At 37.0% G+C, this 26,207-nt stretch overlaps 1 protein-coding gene and 1 long non-coding RNA gene across 3 annotated transcripts in view; one reads left to right on the plus strand and one right to left on the minus strand.

The window, feature by feature from the left end:
- Positions 1-24,615, plus strand: part of sfmbt2 (Scm like with four mbt domains 2) — a 50,227-nt gene extending 25,612 nt beyond the window's left edge. For both annotated transcript variants that reach the window (XM_039668550.2, XM_039668551.2), the window contains 17 exons: positions 5,797-5,885; positions 6,424-6,667; positions 9,326-9,423; positions 9,526-9,627; positions 9,764-9,911; positions 10,323-10,405; positions 12,144-12,270; positions 12,429-12,542; positions 13,735-13,777; positions 14,005-14,069; positions 14,198-14,337; positions 17,475-17,584; positions 18,058-18,233; positions 18,408-18,571; positions 20,320-20,565; positions 20,684-20,812; positions 22,977-24,615. In XM_039668550.2, the coding sequence (XP_039524484.2) occupies positions 5,797-5,885; positions 6,424-6,667; positions 9,326-9,423; positions 9,526-9,627; positions 9,764-9,911; positions 10,323-10,405; positions 12,144-12,270; positions 12,429-12,542; positions 13,735-13,777; positions 14,005-14,069; positions 14,198-14,337; positions 17,475-17,584; positions 18,058-18,233; positions 18,408-18,571; positions 20,320-20,565; positions 20,684-20,812; positions 22,977-23,117 (2,219 nt within the window). In that variant the 3' untranslated portion in view covers positions 23,118-24,615. The remainder of the gene's footprint in view (positions 1-5,796; positions 5,886-6,423; positions 6,668-9,325; positions 9,424-9,525; positions 9,628-9,763; positions 9,912-10,322; positions 10,406-12,143; positions 12,271-12,428; positions 12,543-13,734; positions 13,778-14,004; positions 14,070-14,197; positions 14,338-17,474; positions 17,585-18,057; positions 18,234-18,407; positions 18,572-20,319; positions 20,566-20,683; positions 20,813-22,976) is intronic.
- LOC148965197 (uncharacterized) overlaps positions 1-26,207 on the minus strand; it is a 106,761-nt gene that overhangs the window by 32,095 nt on the left and 48,459 nt on the right. The window contains exon 2 of the long non-coding RNA XR_016149802.1: positions 12,115-12,263. This is a non-coding gene — a long non-coding RNA (uncharacterized LOC148965197). The remainder of the gene's footprint in view (positions 1-12,114; positions 12,264-26,207) is intronic.

A 26,207-nucleotide genomic window follows, 5' to 3' on the forward strand; every position in this document is an offset into this window, starting at 1 on the left:
ATGAACAAACAATGAACATCTGTATTTTTTTACTAACATTAACAAAGATTAATACATACTGTAGTGTAACACATGTTTTGCTCATTGTTAGTTCATGTTAGTTAATAATATAATAGATTACACTCTAAACAACACTGGGTTGTTTTAACACAAATTTGGGTCAAATATGGACAAACCCAAATGTTGGGTTAAAAATGTAATTTAAAATTTTAACCCAACTTCAACTTTCACTTTCAACTGTAATTTTTAACATTTTTAACCCAGCATTTGGGTTTGTCCATGTTTGACCCAAATTTGGGTTGAAACAACCCAGCATTGTTTAGAGTGCAACTAATCTTAACTAATAAACATCATTTGAAAGTGTTACCCCAAACTTTTATCTTAGATGCTATTAATCTCGATTAATCGATTTGACAGTACTAGTTCAAATCATAAGTCCACATCAGGAAAAATTATGAAAATACATATTTATGTGTATATATCTATATATATAGAGAGAGAGGCGGCCAAAAAACAAAGTAAGAGGAATACCGTACAAAGATGGGTGGATTTCTGACATCAACCAACAAATGATTAAATTTTGATAAAATTTCAAACACTTTTTGTATATTTGGACAGGGGTCGGTTGTATAAACTGCTAAGACTAGTCTTAAAGGTTAGTTGTTCATAACTGTTTAAAGCTACTTACATAAAAAACATAGATGCAGTCGTAGTCTAATTTGACACTAAAAAGTTAGACTGATCGCCCTTTGACTAACTGCTAGTTGGTCGTACTATTACTTTAGACAGTGTTAACATAATGGCTTTACTTTTTACAAAGTAAATAAGGTCCATTTCGCTTAACCTGTGTTCTGTATAAACTGAATCAATTATTCATTCATTCATTTATAAAGGTGGATGTTTAACAGCTATTAAACATTCAGGAAGCTACTAAACACACACACACTCAAACACACATTGAATATAAAGATTAATCGCATAAAGGTGTGTTGAAGTTCATTGTCATGCGCTAATGTGATGAAATGATCCCGTTCCAGTGAAGAGTGTCGAACAAGCGGCCTGAGCCGAGCGCTTAGACGCTGGGGGGTTGTTGGCATGGCAACGGTCGCACACTCCCGTACTCGAGCGATTAGCGTACACACTCGTGCTGCAGAGATTACACGCTGGGACACAGCGGCGTTTTGCCACAAGCACTCTTTCACACACACAGTCAGACTCAACTTTTTCTTATTGGAGCTATTTGAGCTGAATTACAGTAGTGCAGGTCTTACACACACTAATATTGTAGCCTATACTATGATGTTTCACATTATTTTATTGCTACTTCTGTGATGGTTTTATATAGTGATAGAATATATGGGACAGACCCTTCATATATTTCTGTGGTAAAATGACTTCTTGTGGGTGGTTAAATAAAATCGTATTCTGTAGTGCATTATTAATTGTTTTGCATTGTATTAAATTCAATATTAAAGTTAAATAAATGTTAAACCCTGAATATCAATACAATCTAAATCTAATGTGTGTTCAGTATATATATATATATATATATATATATATATATATATATATACATACATACATACATATACACAATTCTGTATTTTAATTAAAATAATTAAAAAATTATTTTATAAAGTTTTTTATGCAACTTTAACTTTAAGCAACCTTATGATAACCTAGTAACTTAACTAAATGCATTTGTAACACCATAATAATGTTGATATGTATGTAATAATATATATGTTGATATGTATGTAATAATATATATATATATGTATATACTGTATATACACAGTATGTATGTATATATGAAGAGTTCAGATGCAAAAGCCTCTAAATGCCATTTGAAATTTTCTTCTAAAATGACCATTTTTATCACGCTTGTATATTTAGGTTCAGTAATTTCACTTAAATGACAATTAATAGGTAATCTTCATTGCCATTTAAGTGAAATTACTGAACTTAAATATATAAGCTTGTTAAAAATGATAATTTTAGAAGAAAATTTCAAATGGCACTTAGAGGCTTTTGCATCTGAACTCTTCATATATATATATATATATATATATATATATACACATACACACACACACACACACACACATTTCATTTGCAATAATTAATTTATAAAAATAACTACAATTCAAGAAACAACAATGCTTTATTGGTACTATATGCTTACATAATTACTTACAATTGTATAATTGGAAAAAAATACTGTATAATTAACTTTACTATATGTAACCCCTCCGCCCGGGTCCCACTCGACCTGCTCCGAGCGGGCCTCGAACTCGGGTCTCCGGAATGAGAGTCGGGCGCTCTAACAAGGAGCGTCTATTGAGATCAGGGGAGTGAGGTTTACTCGCACAGCAACTACCAGCTGGCCTCCGTTACATATACAATAAATAATTACAATAATATATATATATATATATATATATATATATATATATAAAAATTTAATCTACTAAATCAAATAAGAGAATAAGAAAATTCCGATTAAATGTTCAGTGGGAAATAATACTGAAGAATAGGGTGTTTATGGGGGTTTGGATGCATTATTTTAAAAACACAAACCAGTCAAATATCCTTGAGTTAACTTGATTAAGCAATGACCTTTTGCTGTTAAAAATAGTATCCTGGATGTACTATTGGCAGGCACACAGGAAATGGTGTTATCCACTTCAGAAACACAGAACAGGTTGTTTCTCCTGTAACAGTGAGTCAGTATCACAACACTGCTCTTCCTTCAACTCACGGTGTTTGGTTTTCCCTTCCTCTCTTGAATAATTGCCTTGATTACATGAGCGAGAGAAACTCTTTAAATCTGGCCCGCTGTTTACACAAGAGTTGTTGGAAGATATGCAAATTTGCTTTTGCATAATGAATATTTGCATAGAGACTCCCTAGTCCGGAAAAAAGGAAATGCAAACGGCTCGTGTCTCTTTGAGTTGTGGTAAATTATGCATTTATTTATGTGATCCGAACAAGTCTGTGCAGCCAAGAGCAATTTAAGAAAATGCGCCACAATGGAGTTTAAGTCAACTTTGCAACATATTTATAAAAAAATATCTACAAAAATCTCTTGAAGCCATAATTACATATCACAGGGCGGCAAAACCCCCAAATGAGATCTTGTTAATATCTTTTTTTGTTTCTAGACAGCAATTATATTAAACGAAGCAAATGCTTACCAAATGGAAATTCCTAAGTTAAACCAGGCTTGTTGTAAAACAACTTTGGTGATGAATTTAAAGTGTATCAAAAGTAGTTGCTCTATTCCTGTCTGTAACACATCAAGTTGAGGCACACAATGCAATGACAGAGCAGAAAACACTTTCAATTATACTGCAAAACAAATCCTGTTCTTCGTTCACTCCAATTTTACTATACATCAGTCCCATTTATTAAAATTTAACAACTTGCTACTGTGCATCTCCACTGTAAAAAGTGTTCAGTTCACTTACTTAAATAAATTAGGAAACCCGTTGCCTGAAAAAAACAAACAAAAAAAAACAAGTTATGTGAACTTGACAATTCCACATTATTTTTTTCTTAGCGCGAATTTTATTTACTTAATTTTAAGGCAATGGGTTTCCTCAATTTTTTGAAGTTAAGTCAACTGATCACTTTTTACACTGTAAAAGACTAAATGGAAGAAGCCTAAATGATTGTAATGCTTATGTAATAATCGTATAATTATTGTATGATAATTATGTAATAATCGCATCATGATCCATCTTATGCAAAATTGCAAATTTAGCTTTTCTGGTAAATTTGGAAACGATTTACTGGAAAAGAAGTTGACTATATTGATCAAGAACATTATTTTTGTGTTGATGTAAAATGATCTTCAAAAATGAAATTACATCAGTAGGATCATTGGCCAATTGTTGACCCTACAACGGTCTCTCTCTGTCAGGGCAGAGCTCACACCCTTGTGAGTGGTGTCATGTGTTATTGTGCGAAGAGGTTGTGACGTAACGGGGCAGAGACAGTATTTGGCTCTTAGAGTCAAGCTAACAGTCAACAACCACGCTGGCCACCTTGTAGAACTTCAGCAGTGTGAATTCTGCTGACGCAAACACAGTTTGTGCAAACGGTGCACAAGTCGTCATGATTAATGTGTTGTTCTTCTCTAACATGTAACTAACTAGCACTTCTCTCTGAGGCGGTACCATGTAGAATTAGGCAGAAAGCAGGAGGTTTGTGTCCATCTAGACACTAAAATTCAGAAATTGACTTCTTGTTATACAGTATGTGTTCGTAATGCATGTATGAATAATTTATGTGGCTGACACCATTGGGAAGGAAGTAGCAAGATGTTTGGGAGAGGAAGTCCGTTAAATGGTGAAACTGTAAATCTGTGGATGTTAGAGAAATGTTGATAAAATAAAATAAAAATATATATATACAGTATACACTCACCTAAAGGATTATTAGGAACACCATGCTAATATTGTGTTTGACCACCTTTCACCTTCAGAACTGCTTCTACGTGGCATTGACTCAACAAGGTGCTGACTGATCTGGTGACTGTGGGGGGCATTTTAGTACAGTGAACTCATTGTCATGTTCAAGAAACCAATTTGAAATGATTCAAGCTTTGTGACATGCTGGAAGTAGCCATCAGAGGATGGGTACATGGTGGCCATAAAGGGACGGACATGGTCAGAAACAATGCTCAGGTAGGCCTTGGCATTTTAACGATGCCCAATTGGCCCTAAGGGGCCTAAAGTGTGGCAAGAAAACATCCCCCACACCATTACACCACCATCACCAGCCTGCACAGTGGTAACAAGGCATGATGGATCCATGTTCTCATTCTGTTTGCGCCAAATTCTGACTCTACCATCTGAATGTCTCAACAGAAATCGAGACTCATCAGACCAGGCAACATTTTTCCAGTCTTCAACTGTCCAATTTTGGTGAGCTCTTGCAAATTGTAGCCACTTTTTCCAATTTGTATTGAAGAGTGGTACCCGGTGGGGTCTTCTGCTGTTGTAGTCCATCCGCCTCAAGGTTGTGCGTGTTGTGGCTTCACAAATGCTTTGCTGCATATCTCGGTTGTAACGAGTGGTTATTTCAGTCAAAGTTGCTCTTCTATCAGCTTGAATCAGTCGGCCCATTCTCCTCTGACCTCTCCTCTAGCATCAACAAGGCATTTTTGCCCACAGGACTGCCCCATACTGGATGTTTTTCCCTCTTCACACCATTCTTTGTAAACCCTAGAAATGGTTGTGCGTGAAAATCCCAGTAACTGAGCAGATTGTGAAATACTACAACCATGCCACGCTCAAAATTGCTTAAATTACCTTTCTTTCCCATTCTGACATTCACTTTGGAGTTCAGGAGATTGTCTTGACCAGGACCACACCCCTAAATGCATTGAAGCAACTGCCATGTGATTGGTTGATTAGATAATTGCATTAATGAGAAATTGAATAGGTGTTCTTAATAAACCTTTAGGTGAGTATATATATATAAATATATTGGCTTTTTGGTTCAACTTTAATATAATATTTGATGAACAACTTGGTATGGAATTAGACAAAAATGCAAAATAAAACATTTTCACTGTGATCTCTGACTTTTGAATCTGACTGTATGTATGCCTGCATGTGTTGATTTTATATAAATTCTACACAAAAACACACACAAACATGTGCATGGTGGATATTATCAAACAGCAACGAAATACATTAGTTCCAGTCACAAAAGTATGGAATTGTCTGTGTATTTGAATTTATAGTGTGTGAAATTCATTATGTGCTCTTTCTTGATTCATTTCAGCTATTAAAGAGAAGTACAGTGACTGGGCTGAGTTTCTTATCAAAGAGCTCACAGGTTCACGGACGGCACCGGCTAACCTTCTTGAAGGGGTGAGAATGATGTTACACTGATGTTACAAAAATGTCCTTAACATTTACAATTTTGTAAATGATTAAACAACAGCAGAAGTGAGATTTACCAGCCTATCACGTGGAACAAACATTGGAGCAAATATGATGATATTATCAGCCTATACAAAGTGACAGATAAAACTGCACCACAATAACAAAATTACGTTTATTGGCTACATTATTATCACTCTTGGGTCATAACCCACTGGTTGAGAACCATCGAATTATGGTGAAATTGAAATTTGGAATGGCCTTAATCAGAGTATACGACATTTAATTTGACGTGAATTAAACGAGACTGAAATAGATCATGTGATAAGAATATTAGTTATGGGAAAAAAATGTATGTGTTTAATGCTAAAAAAGAAATTTAATCCGAAATTACGCACAACACATCATTTTTCCAAACTCTTAAGCTAAATCTTCCCCAGAGGATTCAAAGGCAGCAACAGAATCAAGTTGCAAATTCCTTGATAAATGATTCACCTAAATGAAGAATATTATGTCTTTGCCTCAGCCATTAAAAGGTAAAAACACAGTGGATCTGATCGTGGTTGGCTGTGTTTTGGAAGTGCGTGATGACTCCGAACCTAGCGTGTACTGGGCCGCACAAGTCCAGCGTAACGTCGGTGGACGTTTATGCTTCAGCTATGTTGGATTAAATGACCCCGCCCACTACAGGTGGATGTTCTACCTTGACAACAGGCTCCGCCCCCTGGGATGGGCCAAAGAGAATAATTTATCAATGAAACCACCCACAGGTGAGAGCGTTAACCTGTATTTGATCGGTATAAATGACTTTGCAACTACTCTAAAATATAGCCATTGTTGATTTTAAATGATATAGCCATTTAAATTGAAATAGTAACATTTTTTCATTAACTTTTTACAATTTTCCATTTAAAGTTTTAAATTTAAATTTACTTTTGCATTTTTCTTGAGGCTTCCCCTTTCTTATGCAAATTGTTCGGTTGCACTATTGTAAGTTCAAAACATGTTTTCTCGTGATCTTGCATTTTTAAGAGATATGCTTAAGTAATGCGTAAGAAATAATTGACATCAGTCAATGTATTAAAAGGTGTAAATGTTTATCTCAAGACATTTTTCAGGCAGTTACTGGTTCAAAAGTCACTCTAGAATTAGTATTGATTACTTGAGCTGTCTAAGCAGTTATTTTGAGAAGAGAGAGAGTGTGATTGTGTTAGTGTGTGATTACCTGCATCTACTGTGACTCAGCAGTGTAAAGTGGTAGCGATGCTTCAAATAGCCAAGCAATTAGTTTAACTACATGTCTCAATAGCAAGGTGATAGCATGACATTTTAAAATCACATAGCTTTTCAGTAGCTAAAATATTTTATTGATTATGTATCAGTGTAGCGTTGACAACAAGGTTCTTGTGTGTGTGAGTGTCTGTGTGTGCAAGAGAGATAGCGTATTTGCTTATCTGTAATATAAATTACTGATTGGCACTAATATTATTACATATTGTACAACAGTTAGTTCTGGGTGGATGGATGACTATTAGGTTGAAAAAATATTTTGATGGATAGATAAAATGATGCATAATTGGTTAAAAGGACGGTTAGATGAATAATTGTTGATGATTGATGGATGGATTGATAAATAGTTAGTTGAATACACACTGGGATAGACGGAAGGCTCCATGGATGAAAAAAATGCTTTGATGGATTGCTAACCGAATGGAAGGATAACCATGGATATTTGATTGGATGGATAACTATGGATACTTGGTTAAATGGACAGATGGATGTATGATGCATGAATGATAAACAGTTTAATAAATACTTGTTTGGATGCAAATACTTGTTTGGATGGATGGGTGGATGGACAGACGGATGGATAAATAGATGGAGAACTGTATGGATAGTTGGTTAAATGTATGGGTGGATGGATTGTGGATGGATGATGAATGCTTGATAAATTGGTTGAATAAACACTTGTTTGGATGGATGGATGCTTGAACATGGATAGTTGATTAAATGAATAGATAAAGGGATGGATGGATAGACGGATAACTATATGGATACTTGGTTAAATGGATGGATGGATGGACAGATAACTAAATGGATACTTGGTTAAATGGACAGATGGATGAATGATACATGAATGATAAACAGTTAGTTGAATAAATTATTGTTTGGATGCATGGATGGATGGGTGGATGGATAAATAGATGGAGAACTGTATGGATAGTTGGTTAAATGTATGGGTGGATGGATAGTGCATGGATGATGCATCATGCTTGATAAATTGGTTGAATAAACACTTGTTTGGATGGATGGATGCTTGAACATGGATAGTTGATTAAATGAATAGATAGATAAAGGGATGGATGGATTGACTGATAACTGTATGGATACTTGGTTAAATGAATGGATGGATGGATGGATGGAGGGATGGATAACTAAATGGATACTTGGTTAAATGAATGGATGGATGGATGGATAACTAAATGGATACTTGGTTAAATGGACAGATGGATGAATGATACATGAATGATAAACAGTTAGTTGAATAAATTATTGTTTGGATGCATGGATGCATGGATGGATGGGTGGATGGGCGGATGGATAAATAGATGGAGAACTGTATGGATAGTTGGTTAAATGTATGGGTGGATGGATTGTGGATGGATGATGCATCATGCTTAATAAATTGGTTGAATAAACACTTGTTTGAAAGGATGGATGCTTGAACATGGATAGTTGATTAAATTAATAGATAGATAAAGGGATGGATGGATAGATGGATAACAGTATGGATACTTGGTTAAATGAATGGATGGATGGATGGACGATAACTAAATGGATTCTTGGTTAAATGGACGGATGGAAGGATGATGCATGCTTGATAAATTAGTTGAATAAACACTTGTTTGGATGGATGGATGCTCAAATATGGATAGTTGATTAAATGAATAGATAGATAAAGGGATGGATGGATGGATGGATGGATTGACTGATAACTGTATGGATACTTGGTTAAATGGACGGATGGATGAATGATACATGAATGATAAACAGTTAGTTGAATAAATACTTGTTTGGATGGATGGATGAATGAATGGATTGGTGGACGGACAAATAGATGGATAAGTGTATAATTGGTTAAATGGACAGATTGATGGTTAGTGGATGGATGATGAATGCTTGATAAATAATTGGTTGAATAAACGGTTGTTTGGATAGTTGATTAAATGGATGGATAGATAAAGGAATGGATGGATGGATAATGCATTGCTTAATAAATAGTTGAATAAAGACTTGTTTGGATGCATGGATGATGTATGTATGGATAAGGTGAATGGGTGGATGAAGGATGGATTTATAAATAGTGGGGTGATTAAATAGGTGGATAGATAGATGGATGAGCTTGTGTTTCTTTCTTTCTCTTTCAGATCGCTGTGATTTGAGGAGCAGCTCAGAATGGTCTGAAGCTTTAGATCAAGCCACAGCTGAAGCCATAAACAGTCCACTTCCATTGGAGGTCTTTAAGGTGTGTGTGTGTGTGTTTTGAGAAAGTTGAAGGAGTGAGGCATCATTTTACACAAATATCTTGATAACATTCACATCTGATCTCTGTATGTGTGTGTTTCAGGATCATGCTGACTTAAACACACACTCCTTCAGGGCAGGAATGAAGCTTGAAATGGTCTCACCAGTGGAACCATTCCACATTCTCCCTGTGTCTGTAACTAAAGTACGTTCTTACACACACACACACACACACTAGATGAAGGGTTATTATGCTTGAGGATATAATTACTAGCCACCGACCCTGACATCAGGCGTTCTGTCTCTCTCTCTGTCTCACACCAAGTCTCTCTGATCTGCAGATCTACAATGAATACTACTTTCAGATCACAGTTGATGACCTCACTGCCGAAGCCCCGCCCACTTGTGTGGTGTGTCACGCTAACTCACCGGGCATCCTGCCAGTCCAGTGGTGCCTGAAGAATGGTGTTGGACTGGAGAGGCCACAGGGTGGGTGTGACTGCGATATCTCTGTGTGCTAATGAGATTTGAACTATTCACTTCATATTCACTTAATAAAAGTCTATCCACGCTGTTTGCCTTAGACCTATCTCACTATTATTTTTAGTTTAGTGTGCTTTATTGGTGTAGAATCGATCTGTATTGTTTACGCGTCTGAGAATAAAGTTAGTAACAAAAAAGCATTGAAAAAAAGAAAACTAAAGTTAGAAATGAAAATAAAATATATAATAAATATTAATATTAATATAAAAATGAACATTATCATTATATTTAATTATATACTATCATTATACAAATAATTAAATATGACTTATTTGCTTATAATTTGTCTCTCTCTCACACTCGCTTTACCTCTCTATCTGTCTCATTTGGTTTTCTTAATGTGTCATTTTCTGTCAGGCTTTGAGTCACAGGACTTCAATTGGGCGGACTATCTCAAACACAGTGGCACTGAAGCCGCTCCAGATGCGTGTTTCCCAAACGTAAGGCACTTTCTCTCGATTTCCGCTCGTCTTCAGATGACCACGTGTACAGTTGTGATGTTATCTGAAAGAGGCTTTGGGGATTTCTTGTTAATTAGATCAAGTCTGATGAAAGTGTCCCAGCTATCGGGTTTTCCCATTGCGACGCTGGTCACATTGACACGCATGAGATGCAAAATAAGATTGCCATGTTTTTGTGAGAAATACCCCTCCCCTCTTGTGTTTCCAGTTCCTTATTAAAGTTCAAAGTTAGGTTCAAATATATTGGGCACTATATTTGGAATATATTTGCATTAGGTTAATAAAATGAAGAGCCAACCCAGTGGTTTCCAATTGGTTTTGATGCCAGGGGTTTTAAAATATGACGATTTCCTTGCAAGAGGCTTTCTAAAGTTTATAAATTTTGTTTTTGGTCGAAAAGTAAAATATGCAAGTAAATATATGAATTGTAAGTTTTTTAAAGACAATACGTACTTGCAAAATTATTTAAGTATTTTTATTTAATTATTATTATTATTATAAATATATTATTATTTAAATATAATTATTTAATTTTTGTTTTCATTTTAAGTTGACAGTGCAAAAATTGTCTCTGGATATAAATACACACACACAAACACTATATATATATATATATAAATATATAAATAAATATATATATATATATATATATACAGTATACACACACACACACACACACATATATACATATATATATATAAGGACTGTCAAACGATTAATCACGATTAATCACATCCAAAATAAAAGTTTGTGTTTACATAATATGTGTGTACTGTGTATGATTATTTGGTATATATATATATATATATATATATATAAAAATACACACACATGCATGTATTTTTAAGAAAAAAAATATAATTTATATATAAAGTATTTATATATAAGTTATATATAAATCTATATACAGTATATACATGAAAATATTTCTTAAATATATACAAGCATGTGTGTGTTTTTATATATATAAAATAATTATACACAGTGAGTACACACACACATATATTATGTAAATTTTTATTTGGATGCGATTAATTGCGATATATAAATATATATATATATATATATATATATATATATTATACAAATCATGAAATTAATGATGCTTAGTAAAAATAATCACATTATTCTCTAGTTCTCTCTAATATCTACAATAATATCTAATGTGATAGTCACTATTCATTTCATTTTATGATTTGCGTGTGTGTGTGTGTGTGTGTGTGTGCATATTGTGCTCTCCAGAATAAAAGTACGTTTTTAGTGTTGTTTGTAAATATTTCATTCAGTATACTCTTAATCCAACATTGATTCCTAGCCCCTGACATGTAAACTAAGGTTAATTAATGTCATGTTAACTAATGTTTTGCATCATGGCTATTACTGTATCGTGGGCGTTTGGACAATTGGAATGATGTATTGACCAATCAGCTTCCAGCAGTGGTATTTTAAAGCCAAATTCCACTAATTATATTGGGATTCGAGATAAACGCTATGACTGCGCGGCTTGTTTGTTGTTTCATTTGCACAAATTATCGGATGTAAATGGTGATAAGTCTTATATAAATGCGTTTCATTAAAACATTTCCAGTTAAAAGGCAATTTTCATGGTTATGCATCTTGCTTGTTATCCTTGTTACTGTGAGATTCATTGTTTTGTGTAATTGGACACATGAGGCTTTTCCACTGACCTCTTTTTTTCTCCGTTGTGTGCGATCAGGCTTATCAAAGCAAGGGCTTCTGTAAGGATATGTGGCTTGAAGCCGTGAATCCACATCAACCTGCTGAACTCTGTGTCGCTCGTATCACTCAGGTCAAGGGTCGTCTTCTCTGGCTCAAACTGGAAGGTAGGAATGAATAGAGCATGTATGTTCGCATTCTTTTCATATTATTTAATTGAAATATTTCAAGCACATGACCTGTGACATTTCGAGCACATGACAGTGAATACCAAAAAAATGAAAAGTTGACACATTTTTTTTCCCCTCTCTTTCTTTGTCTATAGGTCTGACCAAGCCGTTACCAGATTGTATAGTGGATGTTGAGAGTATGGATATCTTCCCTGTGGGCTGGTGTGAAGCGAACGTCTATCCATTAACACATGTACAAAAGATTGTCCGTGAGTGTCACATACTAATGGACTCATTTGTGTCAGAAATGGAAACGTATGCTTTGAGTCTGACATTTACTTCATCAAAAAGAAAAATGTTTAAATGCTGCAAAAAGAATGGTGTGGAATTTGACGATATCAATGGATAAAATGTAAACAATTTAAACATTATAAAAGGCATAAATCTATGATTTATTTATTTTTAAATTACTTAATATTAATATGAATATATATATATACACACATACACAGTTATTATGTCATGTCACACATCACCCAGTCAAAAAAATAACCAAATATTATATTTACACACACACATATATAGTTAGATATACTGTATATATAGATATATTCCACAGCAAGACTCTGAAATATATTATATTTTATATTATATTATATATATATATATATATATATATATACACACACATATATACACACATATGTATATATATATACACACACATATATACACACACACACACACACACACACATATATATACATATATATATATATATATATATATATATATATACATATATAAATTTGTAATTTTTAAAGCTTTTTAGCTAATTTCTATGGACACTGCAACAATCTTGAAAAGACGTTTTTAAAAACAAAAATAAAAAAAAACCCATATAATCAAATAAATAATACTAAATCCAAAATATAAAAATATAGAATGTACTCCACTTTAATGCAAAATGGTTGAGTTCTTTTAACTAAGCAGTAATGCCATGACATATCTATCTGCTATCTTCACATATGAATTTGGAGGTCAGCTTTCACAAAACTAGAACATTGATATGCATTGATATCTGTAAATTCCTCCCATGATCTTGTCGGTCTCCTGCGTGCGCATGGTGTGGGGTGTGAATGCACTATAGTTTCATTGTTATGCCCGAAGATGAGATCAGTGCAACATAATGGCAATATAAACCAAGCAAAACCTTAAAACATCCTTTTGTACGTCACTTGTCCTGGCTGCTTATGATTAAAAAAGAAGTAATAAGTCATGTATCCAGTCCTAATGTGGTGCATATATTATTCTGCATCTTGAAAGTAATCCAAACAAGACTTCTCAGAATTTCATGGTATTTCTTTTCAGAGAACACAGAAAAATCCTTGAAACTTCCCTATGTTGCCCTGTGCGTCGTTTTTTTTTTTTTTTTAATTGTATTTTTTATGGTGTTTTCAGGTCCGCTTCAGAAGAAGATTGCTGTTGTTCAACCTGAGAAACAGTGAGTAGATGTTGTTCTCCTCTGGCGGACATTTTTACCCATGAGCCTTTGTGTGTATTTGTGTTGCTAGAAAGCATAGGACTTTTAACCTAAACATCATGCATTTGATTCATCTACTTCCCGTTTTAATCTGTTGTTTTTGTTGTCCATAATATAATTTGATGATTTATTGATTGATTGATTGATTGATTGGTTGAGTGATCGTTTGATTGATTTATTTTTTTTAGGTTGGCTCCCTTACAGCCTCCTGATGCCCCTCTTAACCCATGCCCATCCATGGCCATGGATACAGGTTTGACATATTTACTACATATTCTACTAATAACTTCATCCGACCATTGCATTTGTCATATAACCATTGTCTTCACAAATGGATTTTGTGCTGATATCGCAAATCTACTGTGTGTTTGTGTTGTTTAGGTTTGGTGAATGGAAAGTACTGTTGTTCTCAGCTCTTCATCAATCATCGCTGTTTCTCTGGTCCGTATCTCAACAAGGGCCGAATCGCTGAGTTACCAAAGGCTGTGGGGCCTGGAAAGTGTGCTGTAGTCCTCAAAGAGGTATGATCATATCCATATAATATAGGATATTGACGCCCTGCGAATTTTTAATCAATATTACCTTTTTTTGTTTTATTTTATGTACATGAATATAAGAAAAAATGTGATTTCATTAAAATAAGGTCATACATGTTATACACACACAGTGTGTAATTACTCAAGAACAAGTAAAATGTTATCAAGAACAAGTACATGTTAACGTGTTAATATAATTAATTAGTTTTTATCCCGAGTGCGAATGTGATGCTGATTTTACACCACAGTTCAATAAATAATGAAGTTAATATTGTGTTATATATCTTAGACGCGATATTGTCTGTTTTTGTCAACGAAAATATAACATATAAAGCCACAGCAGAATGCTTATGCATCTCTTATTATCGTATTGTTTACCCAAAAATGAAAATGATGTGATTTACGCACGCTTATTGAAGCCTAAAAGTGTATTCATAAATTCTTGATTCAATGTTGAATCAAATTTAATATGTCTTTCTAAAGCAAAATTTTGTAATGTCTGTTTGATGCTTTCTTCATTTAACACAATAATGGCTTTAAATTATCTTTTGCGGGTAATTTCAAACTTGGTTTATTAATCACCACTTTGTGTAATCAATTAGATTAAAAAAAACACTTGACAGCCCTAGTTATTTAATATACAGTGTTGTAGTCGAGACCAGCTCACTCGAGTCCGAGTCGAGGCCGAGACCAAAGAGAGTCGAGTCCGAGTCGAGGCCGAGACCAAAGAGAGTCGAGTCCGGGTCGAGACAGAGACCAAAGAGTGTCGAGTCCGAGTTGAAAGAGTGTCGAGTCCGAGTCGAGACCGAGACCATAGAGGGTCGAGTCCAAGTTGAGACCGAGACCAAAGAGAGACCAAGACAATAGAGGATTGAGTCCGAGTCGAGACCAAGACCATGGAGGGTCGAGTCCGAGTCGAGACCAAGACCATGGAGGATCGAGTCCGAGTCGAGACCAAAGACAGTCGAGTCCGAGTCGAGACCGAGACCAAAGAGAGTCGAGTCCGAGTCGAGACCGAGACCAAAGACAGTCGAGTCCGAGACCAAAGAGAGTCGAGTCCGAGTCGAGACCGAGACCATAGAGAGTCGAGTCCGAGTCGAGACCGAGACCATGGAGGATCGAGTCCGAGTCGAGACCAAAGACAGTCGAGTCCGAGTCGAGACCGAGACCAAAGAGAGTCGAGTCCGAGTCGAGACCGAGACCATAGAGAGTCGAGTCCGAGTCGAGACCGAGACCATAGAGAGTCGAGTCCGAGACCGAGACCATGGAGGATCGAGTCCGAGTCGAGACCAAAGACAGTCGAGTCCGAGTCGAGACCGAGACCAAAGAGAGTCGAGTCCGAGACCGAGACCATAGAGAGTCGAGTCCGAGTCGAGACCATAGAGAGTCGAGTCCGAGTCGAGACCGAGACCATAGAGAGTTGAGTCCGAGTCGAGACCAAGACCATGGAGGGTCGAGTCCGAGTCGAGACCGGGACCATAGAGGATCGAGTCGAGACCGAGACCAAAGAGAGTCGAGTCCGAGTCGAGACGCAGACAATAGAGGGTCGAGTCCGAGTCGAGACCGAGACCATAGAGAGTCGAGTCCGAGTCGAGACCATAGAGAGTCGAGTCCGAGTCGAGACCGAGACCAAAGAGTGTCGAGTCCGAGTCGAGACCAAAGAGGGTCGAGTCCGGGTCGAGACCGAGACCATAGAGAGTCGAGTCCGAGTCGAGACAGAGACCAAAGAGTGTCGAGTCCGAGTCGAGACCAAAGAGAGTCGAGTCCGAGTCGAGACCGAGACCAAAGAGTGTCGAGTCCGAGTCGAGACCAAAGAGAGTCGAGTCCGTGTCGAGCCCGAGACCAAAGAGATTCGAGTCCGTGTCGAGCCTGAGACCAAAGAGAGTCGAGTCTGTGTCAAAACAGAGAGCAAAGAGTGTCGAGTCCGAGTCGAGACCAAAGAGACCAAAGAGAGTCGAGTCCGAGTCGAGGCCGAGACCAAAGACAGTCGAGTCCGAGACCAAAGAGACCAAAGAGAGTCGAGTCCGAGTCGAGGCCGAGACCAAAGAGACCAAAGAGAGTCGAGTCCGTGTCGAGCCCGAGACCAAAGAGATTCGAGTCCGTGTCGAGCCTGAGACCAAAGAGAGTCGAGTCTGTGTCAAAACAGAGAGCAAAGAGTGTCGAGTCCGAGTCGAGACCAAAGAGACCAAAGAGAGTCGAGTCCGAGTCGAGGCCGAGACCAAAGAGATTCGAGTCCGAGTCGAGACCAGAGAGGTTGGATAACCTAAGGTTGGGTCTCAAACCAGCCTTATTCAAGAATATGTAAAATATTTGGTGGTAACAATAAAATTGGCACCATACTCAAACAGTACATAACATTTTAACATAACATTACTGCACACGAATTCTGTGTGGCTCTTATATGGAAACTGAATTATGGATGAAAAGACAGACATTTTCACTACATAGTTGAGCTAGAGGCTCCACATCTCATCTGACCTGGGTACGTTATAGTCTCAAGTTATGCGCAGTTGCGCACAAGAAAGTCAGCAGTCATTGGACGTTTCAATCAAACAATTTAAAGAAATATTAACATACAGTAATAATCATGACATATTTTGAATTAGACTCGAGTGGACTCGGGAATAAGTCCGAGTCCTAATATGTTCGAGTAAGAGTCAATTCCGAGTCAAAATGCACACGAGTCCATGACAAGACCGAGACCATTAAAATATGGACTCGAGTGCGAGACCGAGACCGAGTCTCGAGTACACAACACTGTTAATACGTAGTTTTTGATTGTCAGTTGTTGTCACACTGACAACTTGCATTTACTTCATATTACAGAAGGTACACATATGTGGTTATTTTAGCTGTAGTGTACACTCTAAAAAATGCTGGGTTGTTTTAACCCAACTTTGGGTCAAATATGGACTAACCCAGCCGTTGGGTTAAATTTTTACATTACATTTTTAACCCAACATTTCGGGTTTGTCCATATTTGACCCAAAATTGGGTTAAAACAACCCAGCATTTTTTAGAGTGTACAGTATATCCATTGGTTGTGTGTCTGAATTTGTTTATACATTTATGTAGCATGATTCATGAAATAAACAGCCTGATGTTACGTTATTTTCTTGCAGATTCTGACAATGTTAATAAACTCAGCATATAAACCCGGCCGTGTGCTCCGCGAACTACAGATGGTGGAAGACCCACAGTGGAACTGTCAGGAGGAAACCCTGAAAGCCAAGTATGAACACACACACGCACACACACACACACACAAGCTCATGTTTTTACCATGAAGCTACCGTAATTTTAATATACACAGATTAATCCTATCAATAAAAGGAAGGAAAACAACTTATAAATCATCCTAAATTATGTTTTTTTATGTAAAAATGCAGAACGTTTTCTATTATGGTAGGTTTAGGATTAGTGGATAGAATATACAGTTTGTGCAGTATAAAAATTATTTTGTCTATGGAAAGTCCCAATAAAGCAGAAATCCAGCCAATAATATTACTTATATATTAGCAAACAAACAGAATTGAATTGTGCAATCATAATGAACAGAGAGCTTTCCTTCGTTTGCATAATGAGTTTTTTTAAGCCAGCTGATTAGCATAGTCATGTGTGGTGAATATGTAAAATGTCATTTTCATAATGTTCTTGAAAGTGGAAACTAGTTCTGCAGTGAAACACATTTGCTTGTTTTTCTAGATATAAAGGGAAAAGCTATCGCTCCACCATGAGAATCGTCCGAACAGCGGATCAAGTATCGGAGTTTTGTCGTCGAGTATGCGAGAGACTCCAGTGTTGTCAGAATCTGTTTGGCCCAACATACGTGTCCGACACTTGCCCTGAAAACTGCTCCAGTCAGACCAAGACCAAATACAGTGAGTCTTTTATTCCTACAACAATGAAAAGTCATGTTTTCTCCAACTTGGAATTAAAATGACAGGTTTCACAAGCGCAAGGTATTATTTTCTCCAAAAACACACGCAGATGCACTCAGACTTACGTGTAGTTCTTTCAAACTGGCGATAATTGTGTGTTTATCCCTGATGTAGCATATTACAAGAAGAGGAAAGTTGGTCGCCCAAGTTTAGGAGAGAATGCCCAGGACGGTGACATGACCAAACCAGCACGACGCCGAAAGAAACGCAAAGCCATCTTCGTCCAGAAGAAACGGCGCTCTTCTATTGTGGGATACCACACCACAGAGTCACCTCAGGTCTGCCAAACCATTTCAACCCAGACAACAACACATACTTTCAATTGTAACTCATGAAACCTACTCAAGTATGCAAGTGCATACTTTTTAAACAATATGTTTGAGGCACCTGCACACTACACAGTAAATGTGACAAAATCACAGCCAATCACAGCACACTTTGTTTCATTAACGACTGTATGCAAACGGTACTTGGACCAATTAGATTTGTTGTGGGCAGAGCTAAAAATTGCACTGTAAAAATCATTTGTTTTAAATAATTATTTTTTCAGTAAAAATGGTGTAACGATACACAAAACTGACGGTTTTCCCGCGGTTTTGACGTCTCGGTTCGGTTTAGAAAGCTAAAATTGCTTCTTTTTTTTTTGTTTGTTTGTTTTAAACTGTGGTTTAATGGAAAAAAATGTCTTTGTCTTTAAATTAATTCCATTACAATTAAACGTTTCACAAGGATAAAAAAAATCTGCTGATGCTGTAAACTATAGTCACATTACTATTACATTAAAGGTTGTAGCCTAGACTTTTAACCTAAATTCAGATGCTATTTTTTAGATATAATAATCAACACACAACACATTGTATGAAAACATGTGAACACAGTTTTTACATTAACTTTGCCAGTTTTTACTCTAATTTGTTATTGAAATATAATTATTTACACAGTTGTAATTTCCATGAGAGATATTTTAAACATACATTAAATTATCAATTAACAGGTTAAGTAAAATATAATTATATAGGCTAATATAGTGCATTTATTTAGTGCAAGAGTTCATTTATAGGAAGTTGTGGACACTAAATCACTTGCCTGTTGAGGTAAATATAATGCCAGTGACAAGCTATGCTGTTTTATTGACGTCTTTCCGCTACTTAAACACTGATAAAGCCATTACACGAGTTATGATGCTTTTCAGTAAGTATACTGTATCTTTCAACATACTTTCAGGAGAGATGATTGCGTTTACTTGCGGGCCGCGCTGCCGCTTGAAATGAGGAGCCAGTAGGTCTATAGCGATCTGTCACGCCACATCAAAGAGCGCCAAAACGCCATTTATTGTTTGAATTTCGTGATTAAATACACAGAATTTGAAAGATTACACCTTGTTTAATTATCGAAAGCAACAAAACACGGAGCTTGTTATTTGGTGTTAATGGTGGTTAGGCTAAAAAGCTGAATTCGTTGTGTACTGTACACAAAAGACATGAGGTCCATTGAGCCGGGCTGGGCGGGGCCGGGGCAGCAGGGGGCTGGGCGTGTTCGGGTCGCAATGAAAACATCACGATTCGAATCGTGAGTCCTGTATTGCGGTTTTTCGGTTCGAATATCGTTACACCCCTAGTAAAAGTATCTAAACCATGAAATAAAATAAATTACTTTTTATAACATTTATAATCATAATTTATCTTTTTTTCTTCTTCTTTTTTTTTTGTAGTGTGATACACCAACCAACTAAAAAACAAAAACTTGTTTGAATAAAAACTCTGACCAACATGAAAAAAGATACGATTAATTGATGCTTTAGCACATCAAACCTCATTAAAGGTGTGATCACATTCCCAAAATTTGGTCTACTGTCAATAGTGTAGTAATTCACAAAGCCTCGCTCGCACAGAAGACAAATTAATGTAAATTGATGTAGAATTTGCATGGGGAAATATCACACCCTTATGTGAAATTACACCCTTATGACAAAAGCAAATGTAAATATGAAAATACGTAACACTGTTCCTCCACTGTGTCTTTATAGGATAGTGATTATTACTATGATGATGAAGAAGAGGATTTTGAGGAGTGGGGCAGTGAGGCCAGTTCCAACTCACTCCGTGAGGAGACCTCTGCCCAGGACGCCCCGAGGAGAGGAAGACCTCCCCGCCGTGCGGCTCTTCAGCGCAGGGCGACCCATCCGGACACCTCCGACAGGTCCTCTCCCAGAAGAACCACACGCTCGGTTTCCTGCAGCCAGAACCAGACGGCCAACCACACAAACACAAAGGTACAGTATAGAACCTTTTGTGTGAATTATTCCCTAAACAGAATCCCTTTCATTTATAATGAACGCCTAGAGTCAACTTATATTAGCTAAAGTGAAGTGTGCTTGTGTGTATATGTAGAAGGAGAGTTTTGAAGAGGAAGATCGTCTGGTGTTGGAGAGGAATCCTTTGGAATGGAGTGTCTCTGATGTGGTTGAGTTCATCACGTCCACAGATTGTGCCTCACTTGCAAAGATATTCCAAGAGCAGGTACAGGACACCCACCTTCACGTGGCACTTCTTTGACTTTTAATGGCTTTTTTGGGGGCTTTGTTGGCTTTGCTTTCTATGTAGCCAACAGAAAACCAAAATTGAACCTTTTTACTTTATTAAAGGATAATTCCGGTATTTAACACCTTGAGTCTATTTTGTAGTTTGTTTTGAATGAAATAGAGGTGGACTTAGAAATTTTGACAATGGGTCCTGTCTCGACTTTTTGACTTTTTTAGAATCGCCTGTGACAGCTTTAGACTGGGTGTCTATGGGCATGCACAAACATGTCCATAAAACAACCCTTAACGTTGATTTTCAAAACTGTGCAACTCACCGAGTGGTTGGTGGTGTTCGTTGATGTTCCGAAACAAGTAGTGTAGTGAAATACCGTTTCTGTTGTGTTTTATTTGTCATTTTTTTAAATCGCATCGATGTCTGCTGGAGGACTCAGTGCTCGTTGATATTACTGCGCTAGCTACCGGGAACGGAAAAGGGGTCTGTTTACATTTGGTTGTAGTCTTTTCGCTCGGTTCTCCGTCTCTCAGAAGGCTAGCGTGAGCAGAGCAACTGTGCTCACGGACTTTTTTTACGGTGCGCTAGACACCGTATTCTGTACAGCGTCCTGGTTGTCGCCATCAAGTGGTCGGGAGTGTGCTAACGCTTCAGACTCAAATTTCGAGCGGAAGTTTATACGCGGTTGTGAGGTATCTGAATAAATAGTTCCACTATAGCCAACAACACGGATTGACAGAATATATTGCGCAGATATATTTGTTTTTAATCATCAACGAACACCACCAACCACTCGGTGAGTTGCACAGTTTTGAAAATGAACGTTAAGGGTTGTTTTAAAGGGTTAGTTCACCCAAAAATGAAAATTAAGTCATTAATTACTCACCCCCATGCTGTTCCAACCCCGTAAGACCTTCGTTCATCTTCGGAGCACAAATAAAGATATTTTTGATTGAATCTGAGAACTAGATCAGTCCTACATAGGATGCCTAAGGGACTGGCTCTTGACGGCCCATAAAGTCATTAAAGAAAAGGTTTAAATATTCCATGTGCCTACAGCGGCTCAATTATAAGTTTATCAAGCGACGAGACTACTTTTTGTGCGAAAAAAACATAAATAACGACTTTATTCCACTAATCCATTACTTCCTTATGGGCGCATGCGCGAGGACGTTCGCATTCGTCTACTTCTTGTTACCGGCTGCTCACCGCTTAGGAGTTTTACCGCCCCCTACCGTATAAGATGATGTGCTGATATAGCTGGAAGTGCAAAACTTTCTGTTTACAAGCAGAGGAAGATGCGCGCTGTACATACGCTTTTCAATTTGCGTATTTTCCGCACTATAAGGTGCACTTAAAAGCCTTTAATCTTCTAAAAAAACGACAGTGTTCCTTATAATCCGGAGCGCCTTATATATGGATCATCATTTTATACGGTAGGGGGCGGTAAAACTCCTAAGCGGTGAGCAGCCGGTAACAAGAAGTAGACGAATGAGAACGTCCTCGTCTCAGTTCTCGCGCATGCGCCCATAAGGAAGTAATGGAATAGTGGAATAAAGTCGTTATTTATGTTTTTTTCGCACAAAAAGTAGTCTCGTCGCTTGATAAACTTATAATTGAGCCGCTGTAGGCACATGGAATATTTTAACCTTTTCTTTAATGACTTTATGGGCCGTCAAGAGCCAGTCCCTTAGGCAGTCTATGTAGGACTGATCTAGCTCTCAGATTCAATCAAAAATATCTTTATTTGTGCTCCGAAGATGAACGAAGGTCTTACGGGGTTGGAACAGCATGGGGGTGAGTAATTAATGACTTAATTTTCATTTTTGGGTGAACTAACCCTTTAAGGACATGTTTGTGCATGCCCATAGACACCCAGTCTAAAGCTCTCACAGGCGATTCTAAAATAGTCAAAAAGTCGAGACAGGACCCATTGTCAAAATTTCTAAGTCCACCACTCTATTTCATTCAAAACAAACTACAAAATAGACTCAATGTGTTAAATACCAGAATTATTCTTTAATAAACATTCTTGGTCTGCTTTCAAATCATTCATGGTGTGTACAACTGAAGCAAACAAGAACAAGCTAAATCTGTCAAATAAAATCTAATATTCATGCTAACTCGTACGTGTTTGTTCCTTCTCAAGGACATTGATGGACAGGCCTTGCTGCTGCTGACACTTCCTACAGTCCAAGAATGCATGGACCTAAAGCTCGGCCCCGCCATCAAACTCTGCCATCAAATCGAGCGAGTCAAAGTGGCCTTCTACTCCCAGTACGCTAACTAAGCTAACGTTTAGCCTCGGCGTACGCCGACCAACAGACACCTATGATTCTCAGGGGATGTGAGGAGTCGTTCATCCATCCATCAGTAAACCTCAGGTTGCCTCATACCGAATGGATTGGAATATGAGATTGAGTCAAGGAATATGCTTTCCCTGCACAAGAAAGAAGGCTAGTCTCCCAGCCTGGTCAAACTGGTGTTTAGTTGATTTAGCTGGTTGGCCTGCTGGTCAAGTTCCCAAAACCTCTCTAAAGCCATCTAAATAGACCAGACTAACTGGTCTCCGCTTCAAGAGTTTTGTCTTTCAGCAAAGTGGTGTGCTGAATCCCTGAAGAAGATTTACCAAACAAGTGGAGGTTTAGGTTTGGTTCCGGAAGAAAGTCTCTAAAGCAAGAAGACAACGAGAGGGAACGAGGATTCGTCTAAACTGTGAAAAAACCATCCAGTCCCTGAGTTCACTGCAGAACTGAAATCTTTCAAGACCAAATTATATTTATAATGGCCAATTATATATGAAGTATTAACTTCGGAAGTGAACTAATATATTTGTAATATTTATTTTGTTCTGATAAACTATTTTTATAAAGTTTGTCGTGTTCGTCAGGTGAGTGGAGATTTAACACCTTTAAATCTGCTTTGGCCAACTTGGGCATTATGAATTACGGACTATTATTAATATCAGGACTGATATTTGTTATAAACATATCGTGTGTGTATGCTGAGATGTACATATATATGTGCATGAATGTTGGCTGCATACGTAACTATACAAGCCTGTTGTAACGCATCATTTGTTACTCTTTAGAATACAAGGGCAAGTGAATTTTTGAAGAGTTGCCTTTCGTCATGGCCTATCTATATTTTATGTAAATGTGTTATTGATCTATGCAACATTGGATGTTTTCTATATATATTTTTTTGGTTTGTAAACGCTTTCATAGTGATATATTTTGTACTTCTCTGTTTTCCGACACAATTGGATCACTTCACGAGTAGAATGTATTAAAATTTGATTAACTGCTATTGAAATATTGTCTGCGATCATACATTTTCATTTCCATTATTGCAATAATTAAAAATTGCAAATGTTTGTACCTGCAAATGAAATACCTACAGATGTCCATTGTCACAAACAAAAAATTAGACTTACTGTAGTTTGTAAAAATGAACAAAAATTGCATGTAAAGTGCACTTTCAGTGGAAGTCTATGGGACAAGGCAGTAACAAGAAGCGAATAAGTGATTTTATCAATCTAGTTTTATGTTAACATGTATAATGTTTAATAGTATTTGCTGAATATTAGTAACAGTGTGTATTTTAAATGTTAATCTCAGTGCAATGTCTTGCCCCATAGATTTCCAATGTAAATGTGACTTGCTTATTTTTTCAAACTGACAGTGTCAAAATTATTTTCTGTGGCTAATCTATGAAGACTGATGCTCTCCATAGATTTTGTATTTAACCTGGAACATTCCCTCAATAATAAAAAGTATACAACTGCATAGTTTATACTTGACTGTGATTTCCAGAGAATTTGAAACAAATGTAAACTTAGTCACCCCAATGGGAACAAAGTAATTTCCGGGAAACATTAGGCAATATTACGTGGCCTGTTTACAGCACTCACACACTCAGATGATATTACATAACAATTAGAGGGGTTTTTTTCTGCCATGAACATTTCTCTAAGGCTATGTCTGACTCTACACGACAACGATATGCTTAAAGGCACACTATGCAGGAATTCCGTTTTTGTCAAACAGCGACCCCTAGAGTCGCTGTGGAGTATTTGTTTTTAACGTTACTGTCGTAAATACTCTGCCATAGACTGGTCTCTGCACTCATAGCCTGATAACCATTTGAAGCTGTTCTATTAATGTAAAAATCTTGCATAGTGTGCATTTTTTGGATTAAATAAGAGATCTAGCGCTAAAATGTGTTTTTGAACTCAAGCTGAGCGCTATTAGTGTCATGGATACATAGTGTCTCTTGTGGAGACGTGCGTGCAGTCTTCACTCGCGCTCTTCAGCCTGACCGATAAAGGATTTTGAAGGCCGATACCGATACAAATATTTGTTGGATTTAAAATCCGATATTCCGATATATCGGCCGATATTTATTTATTTATTTATTTTTCAGAAACGCCCAACGAAACATTAACAGATTTCCCTAAAATTAGTTATTTGTAGTTATTTATGAGTTTTAACTAAAATAATATGATAATGCATTTTAAAAAGAAACTTGTTTCTTTTATTGTCACAACAGAACAGACTGGCATTAGCTAGCTTTGTGCTTAGCTAGTCCATGATGAGCCATAATTTAGCAATGGATAACGTCATACTGCAAATTGTAAAACATACTGTACATTTTCAATATAACAGGCCAAGGAGAGATGATACGTCTTATTGCAATAACTGTCACACGCTATTGAAGAAATACTTTAGTCACATTTTCAAAAGTTAAAAGGACAGTCAGTCAACTACACTTTAACAACGTAACGTAACTATTACTAGCTAATTCCGCTTCACTCTCGGCTTATTTAACAGCAGCAAAACTGGACATGATTCACAATTTTGTCATGCTTATTTGTGTTATGAGAACTGATGGGGATGTTCTTTTAATTGTTATTCAAGCAATGTATGTATCGTGACCAACTCAACGAGTGTTGCCAAAAGGGACGGTTTAGAGTGGACAAACTATACAACGCCAACACTCATGACATGGTTGAAACGTTTTTCGTCCGTTTTTATTCTATTTTTGAAATATTCATTTATCGGCCATTCTAACTGCCGATACCCATAGTTTGGAAAATGCTTAATATCGGCCAATAATATCGGCCTGCCGATAAATCGGTGTGGACATTACGGTGAAATCACAAAATAAAATACACAAAAACAAACGCAAAAGAACTTAAACAAAACTTGCAGATCGAAGCATTTATTTAGGGGTTGAGTGGAGAGGTTCATTCTCTTTTCTTTTTCCTAGTCTCTTCCGACCGCTTTTTCCATCGTTGAGTATCATGTCTGAAATGTGCGCAAGTGTCTTTCGTGCTTCGTGTTGTTGTTGATGTCTGTGACGCCGTTGCCGTAAAGTT

The sequence above is a fragment of the Pimephales promelas genome, chromosome 24, assembly GCF_988280905.1.
Source record: "Pimephales promelas chromosome 24, fPimPro1.hap1.1, whole genome shotgun sequence".
Lineage (NCBI taxonomy): Eukaryota > Metazoa > Chordata > Actinopteri > Cypriniformes > Leuciscidae > Pimephales > Pimephales promelas.